Genomic DNA, 7,124 nt, shown 5'->3' on the forward strand with positions numbered 1-7,124 from the left:
AGGCCAGACTAGACTAGATACTCCTTTATTTAGGTATTTCCTGCCCAACCCTCCCCGCTCCTCTCTGCCACATGCCATGGATTCCCTCCTTTGGCCTCCTCTAGTCTTAGAGACCCTGCCCTCCCTTACTGCTCTTGTACACATGCCACCCCACTGCTCCCTTCCTGCATACACATCCTGCACTCGCTTCCTCCCTTCCAGCACACCCACCTAGCCATTTCTTCAACATGTACTGGAAGTGTCCCACCTTCGAGGTGCCAGGGATATAATGGAAAAGAAAGAGAGATGTGTTTCTGATATCATGACACCAAAGGAAAGACCCCACACAAAGTCATAAAGTATGTAAAGAGCGAGCGAGAGGAAGCCCCAAGAAGTTACGGAAGGACAGAGCAGGAGGGTGGCCCTGCCTGGCCAGCCAAGGAAGCTTTCCCAGGGAGACAGTGCTGAAGTTAAGACCAGAAGGATGATGGGGCGCCTGGGCGGCTCAGTGGGTTAAAGCCTCTGCCTTCGGCTCAGGTCATGGTCCCAGGGTCCTGAGACTGAGCCCTGCATCAGGCTCTCTGCTCAGCGGGGAGCTTGCCTCCCCCCGCCCCACCGCCTGCCTGTCTACTTATGATCTCTGTCTGGCAAATAAATAAACAAAATATTAAAAAATAAATAAATAAAAAGAAAGTTGAACTTAAAAAAAAAAAGACCAGAAGGATGAGGAGACCACCAAGACAAAGAAAGGACAGGGTTCTAAGTAGAGCGCATAACACATTCGCTGAGGTTCCCAAGAAACAGAACCTAATTTTCAAAGAAAAATGCAACTCACTGAAGCTGGAGGCGGCAATGGCACACAGATGGGAAGAGGTGTGAGACTGGAGGCAGGCAGAATTTGGTCGTAACGGGCCAGGGAACTAAGTTAAGGATTTTGGACTGTGGATAAGGCAACGGCTGTAAGGAATTTCACTGGGACTGCAGTGTGGAGCGTGGGCGAGAGGGGAACAAGGCTGGGAAATCAGCTCGTAAGCAGCCAAGCAATGAAGGCAGAGATCCCCCAAAGACCCCCAAGGTTTCTGGCATGGGTACGTGGGTAGATAGTGGCACCACGTTCACGGAGATTTAAAAAAAAAAAAAAAAAAACATGAGTAGGAACAGTTTTGGGGGAGGAGCTGACAGAAGGGGACAGCTGGATGCTCAAAGATTCTGGAGTTCCCAACTACATCTTGTTCTTTATATAGTGTGCAATTACACTGTTCATTTACAAAGGACTTCTCTGCATTAAGTCATCGTATATTTGCAGTTATGTTACTGATAAGTCGCACAGTGATTTTAAGCAGGAAGAAATCAAGTGTGCTTTGTACGATTCTCAACACTGACATGAGCAGTAAAAAGCAGCTGCTACTTCATTCCTTCTATATGTTCTCAAAGAATAAGGAGAAAGCTGGAGCTTCAGGCCTGCAATAAACTGGCTTTCTCCATGGAGTTGTGAAGTGGCCTATAGATTTGATAAACCTACCACTCCACCCTTCTTTCACACCCAAACTGTTTCATCGCTGGGATATGCTTTTATGGCCACTGACTTCTATAATGACAAACTATACCCTTATTTCTTTTGTCAAGCTCAGAGTTAACACTTTTAAGATAAAACCAATATTTTAAAGGGTTTGTGTTTTTTTTTAAGATTTTATTGATTTGTCAGAAAGAGAGTGAGCACACACAAGCAGGGGGAGCAGCAGGCAGAGGGAGAAGCAGGCTCCCCGCTGAGCAGGGAACCCGATGCCGGACTTGATCCCAGGACCCTGCATTCATGACCTGAGCCAAAGGCAGACACTTAACCCACTGAGTTAGGTGTCCCAGGATAAAAACAATCAACTGTTGTACAAAATGAGTCCAGGAACATTTGTGGACTTTTTACTTAATTTCTCTTCTTTTTGCAATAAATTGAATATTCTTGGAATACAACTTGGCAAGTATAATACAGAAACCCAGTAGCCCTCTTCTCATTCTCAACTGCTCTGCTGTGTGACGCAGAGTTTCCCAAGATGACACTATCAGTGCCATGTTCCCACTTCTGGCGTCAGAAATGGAAAAGAAAAAGCCAGGACTGCTGTGAAGTGTTCAGTATGCTTGTGCAGTAGACCCATGGGACCTGAATGTCCCTCAGGACTCCCCAAATTATGCAAGAGAAGACAGTGACCTGGCCAGGTTACCGTGACGTAGGCCCTAGATGTAGGTGAACCCCTCCCTGTGACTAAAGGATGAGAAAAAGGAGAGCAGTGCTCTCTGCTAGGCAGTGGACCCGGAGCTTGGGAATTAACAACTTAATTTTCTGGGTTTACACCAGTTAGTGGGGGATGGAAGATGAGCTACCTCAATAATTCCCCACCAAGAACTCTTCAGCAGGGACAAGATTCCCCAGCAAGACCAATCACATGGAAATGCTGAGCCCAAGAAAAGTCAGCACAGCCCAAAGGACCCTCTAAGGAAACAGACTGGTCCATACACAAATCTTAGTTGGGCACGGAGGCTAATTCCACAATTTCCAGTACCCCTGTCTCTTCCTAGACTAAACACTGTACCCTATACTTCCTTCTCATCAAACAAGTAGACAGGAAGTAATTTTGCACGTATTATATTTGAAGTGCCTGTGAATACAGAGATGGAAATATCAAGTGGACAGTTGGATACATGAGTTTGGAGCTTCAGAGAACAAGTCCAGATCAGAGTATATATTTAGCAGTCATCAGAATACAATGAAATGTAAGTGAAACCAGGACAGCAGATGAGACGTGTCAAGGCCTGCGACTCACGTTAAAAGAAAACAGAAGAGAGAAAGATGCGGTATGGGCAGGTACCAATCCCTTTGGTTGATTTCAGGGCTAAGTTAAGGGATATATGAAAAAGCACTTGATTTCACTTCCCTACCTCAGTAAAACCCATTTCCTACTCCAGTCCCCCCTTTCCTCTATCAATCTTTTTCAGACTTTATTTAAATTATACTTTCAACTGAAAACACCATCCCTCACAAATACAAAATGGTAAAGAACCCAAAAATCAATGACACTTGGCCTCAAAGGACATCTACACTTAATATTCTCGAAACTCTGTAAAAGTTATACGATTTCTCCCAATGTCTCCACCATGGCTCTCTGCTTAACTCTTCATTCTATTCTAGAACTACAGTCTTCTCTTTTACTAGTTCCAAGCAGACTGGCATGAAATCTCCCTTGGAACAGTTAGGGTGATTAAGTGTTTCAGTTTCAAAAGAATGCAGCCTGTAAGCAAAATTAACATCAAAAGAGGAAGCCAGATGTCAAAATATTGAGCAAAATGGGGCTGTCAATAATGAAAAACAAGCACTGCAATGTGGAGAATCCCCACACCAATAACCTCAGGTAAATTTCAAAATATGTTTCAGATGCAAACCTTCATCCCTCATCTGTGACCTATATTTTTTCCCTCCACCCACTACATCCTCTTTTATTAAAAGTAACACAAAGGGAAAACACTTTTGAAATCAGAGTGAGACTTATACACCCCAGCTGCAACTTCAAGAAGATATCATCATGACTAAGTTCACATGACTCATAACTTTCCTAAATTATGCAATTCATAACAGTTCAATTGAAATCATCTTGGGTGTCCTGTGGAGTACTCCAGAAGCCAGGATTCTAGTATATATTTCTATCCTTCAGAAAAATGTTGTCAAATCCATGGTGCGGGGAGGGCGTGGGTGGCTCAGTCAGTTAAGCATCTGCCTTCAGCTCAGGTCATGATCTCAGGGTCCTGGGATTGAGCACCCCCCACCCCACTGCAGGCTCCCTGCTCAGCAGGGAATCTACTTCTCTCTTTCCCTCTGCACCTAAACCTGCTCTTGTTCTCTCTGTCTCTCAAATAAATAAGTAAAATCTTTTTTAAAAAGTTATCAAATCCCTAATCAATATTTAGTACTTTGGGGCACCTTGCTGGCTCAGCTGGTAGAGCATGCATCTCTTGATCTCAAGGTTGTGAGTTTGAGCCCCACATGGTGGGTAGTGTTTACTTTTAAAAAATTTAATACTGAAATTATAGTAACATTTTAAGACCAGTAGGCTATAATAAACCATGCTCTTTAACTATAAAACTATTTTTTGATCTTGACCATCTAAATAATGGTAAGGTTAAGTTAAGCAACTAATCATATCCGGAGCCATTAAACACACACACACAGAGTCACTCTTCAAAAGAAAAAATTACTCATAAGGCATATATTTATCACTGTGAGAATACGACAACTCAGTACACCTTTCTGAGACTCTTTTCCTACTGTTTTATTTTAAAAACTAAAACATGATCTATAAGGTTTATTTCAACACTACAATATCTAAATGCCCCCACCAGGAATGTCCTTATTTTCCCTCTTCACCTACCTAAACTTAAAATCTGGCCTTGAGTGCCGCCTCCTTCAGGGAGCCTTTGATAACCTTCCGAGGCTAGGTTCAGGTCAGAAGAGCTAGTGCTCTTCTAACATTATGTGAATACATGGTAAGTCTATGCATTCTTCTGGCACTTGTGGTCAGCACTTTGCAAATTAAAAACACAGCCAAAAAAAACAAAACAAAACAAAAAACCTCTATGATCTGTGAATGTTGTGGAGGATTCATCTAGAAAGTAAGGTTTTCCTTTATACTATGTGCTTCCTTAGGATTCCTGCTACCTATTTTTCCACCTGTGAACAAGAGCATGATGATAAAAATGATACAGCTGTGCTACAGTAAAAATATAATTTTAGTATCTCAAAGTACGTTTGTTTTTATTAACATTTATTCTTATGAAGTAGATCCTTACTCTATATCTCTCCATCCTGACCATCACTAATTTTTCCCTTCAGTATGTACTGACTTCTCACATCTCAGCCCTTCCTAACAAGCTCCCTTGCCTTTCATTACACTAATCACCTGTAATCCATTTCAGTTTGAGATAACCACAAAGCAGTTGTTCAGGTGAGAACACTCAACAGCTTTAATACCCTCAGTCACTTACCATTTCTGTCCATTAAACTAAAAAACTGCCAGGTAAACTAATGTGAAAGTTTTAATTAGCTACAAAGAAAACCCACATGTGTCTCAACCAACACAACACGACTCACAGAATCATGGTGGGATCTGGAGACCAATACAACCGTGAAAAATCAACTTTGAACACTGGGAAAATATACTGTGATTCGTATTTAATTACTAAACTGTCTTATATGTCAACTTCCGTAAGGCAAAGAATCCTAAGACTTCGTAAGCTTACACAAATTGCACATCTTTTAATGTATGTCCATCCTAAAATCCAATCTCTTCAGAAAATCTAAGTAAGGGGGGGCGGGGCATAATTGGGTGATGGGCATTAGGAGGGCACTTGATGTAACGAGCACTGGGTGTTATACACAACCGATGAATCACTAAATTCTACCCCTGAAAATAGTAATACAGCATATGTTAACTAAATTGAATTTAAATTTTTAAAAAAGTGTCAGTTAAAAAAAAATAAAGAATATCTAAGAACCCTCTACTTCCTGGGCTCAAAACTGTTCAAATTGGTCATCCCTGTGATTTTTTTTGTTGTTGTTTAAAATGGCAAAGAAGTCATTCAAGCAGTATCAAAAGAGTTGGCCTGGTAGGTTCAAGCGCCCCCTCCCAGCACCCCCATAAACTGCAATTTAAGTAAGTACACGCTTACAAAGGTCGCAAAACCCAAGTCCAAGATGAGTTCTCCAGTCACCGCCTTCCAACCAGATTACTACATAAAGAACCTCCTACAGAAGAAATTCTAGGTCGCTCCTTGCAGAGCCAGAAAGAGCTGTGGAGCTTTGGGCCCTTCCTATCCGCAGCCCCCCACCACCCACACACACACCAAGTCCTGGCTTTGGCAGAACACCCTGGTAGGGCAGGGACCTGGACCACATCTCCCTCCCCAAATACGAGGCAACACCACCCCCCTTACCGCTTTCCAAAACACACTCCCCGAACACCAATTCTGGAGGAAGACCCCTCCCAGGCCCTCAGTCACCACCGAGGGGCCCTGCCAGTTCCCTTTCCCATTCAGAAGGACAAGCCCTTCTCCCTGCCTTCCCTAACTCCGAGAGCCACACCCCCTTTCTGCACCGAAAACTTTGGGACGCGCCACCGTCCAATACCCCGCCCCTAAACACCTGAAAGTTCTGCTCCCCCGCTCTTCCCCGAAAGCAGCGCGCTCCAGGCGCCCGGCCGGCCCTAAGCCAACTCTCCGGGGTCTTTACCGAGTCGCTCCGGGGAATCGTCCGGAGGTCGTGGCGCCAGCACGAAAGGAACCACGCTGGTCAAGAAGAGGAGACACTGCCTCATGTTCCCGGCCCGGCCACCGGCTCCACCTCTCTATGCAGCCTTTCGCCTGACGGGGGCTCGGGACACTGCTCACATTGGGAGAGAAGGGGATCCGCCCGGCCCTGCCCCTCAAGCCTTTCTCCTCCCGCACCGCCTACCGGAAGACTCTAGAGCCCCGCTCTATGCCCCCGGAAGTGCAGGGAGCGCTCCGAGAGGACGGCTCAGCCCGCTTCCGGCCGCCGCCGACCCCCGCACCGCCCACAGCCGGAAGCCGGGCGCCGCGCGGCATGCCGGGAGCCCCTCGCTCGCCCCGCCCCGTGCTGGCGCCCCGCCCCCTCACCGACCCTCCGCCTTCCCCTTTCGTCGCCCGTGGGTGCGGCCGACGCCTGCTCTGACGCGGCCCGGAACGTCCTGACTCGACCCATGTGGCCTCGCCTGTGTCCCCGGGTGACCGCCACGAAGGAGGCGGGAGCTCGGGAGTAGGCCCTCAGAGGCGCGTCCTCCCGCCTCCGTGGTCTGGGTCCTCCTTCTGGTTAGGATCCCTGTTATCCTACCACCTTGCGCCCGAGGGCGGACGGGGAGGGGCGACTGGCCCGTTTTGCTCGGGGGAACGACCCAGCCACAAAGCTCTTGGGACGCAGGACGGCCGAGGCCCTGCGCCTGACCCCGGAGAAGCCCCGTGCACGCGCCAGCCTCCCGGACCCAAGTGGAGTGTCCAGCCCGGCTGTCCGCGCCGGCGTGCGGCCACCGGCGGCGTCCGTCGTAGCGAGTCCGGCTCGGCGGAGGGAAATGATCGCGAGCTGTCTGAAC

The 7,124-nt window shown here is 46.9% G+C and overlaps 1 protein-coding gene across 1 annotated transcript in view; it reads right to left on the reverse strand.

Moving 5' to 3' along the window:
* Window positions 1–6,513, reverse strand: part of ADAM17 (ADAM metallopeptidase domain 17) — a 52,777-nt gene extending 46,264 nt beyond the window's left edge. Inside the window, exon 1 of the mRNA XM_047744114.1 lies at window positions 6,251–6,513. Within this exon, the coding sequence (XP_047600070.1) occupies window positions 6,251–6,335 (85 nt within the window). The 5' untranslated portion in view covers window positions 6,336–6,513. The remainder of the gene's footprint in view (window positions 1–6,250) is intronic.
* Between the last annotated feature and the right edge of the window lie 611 nt (window positions 6,514–7,124).

This window comes from Lutra lutra, chromosome 9, assembly GCF_902655055.1.
Source record: "Lutra lutra chromosome 9, mLutLut1.2, whole genome shotgun sequence".
Taxonomy (NCBI): Eukaryota; Metazoa; Chordata; class Mammalia; order Carnivora; family Mustelidae; genus Lutra; species Lutra lutra.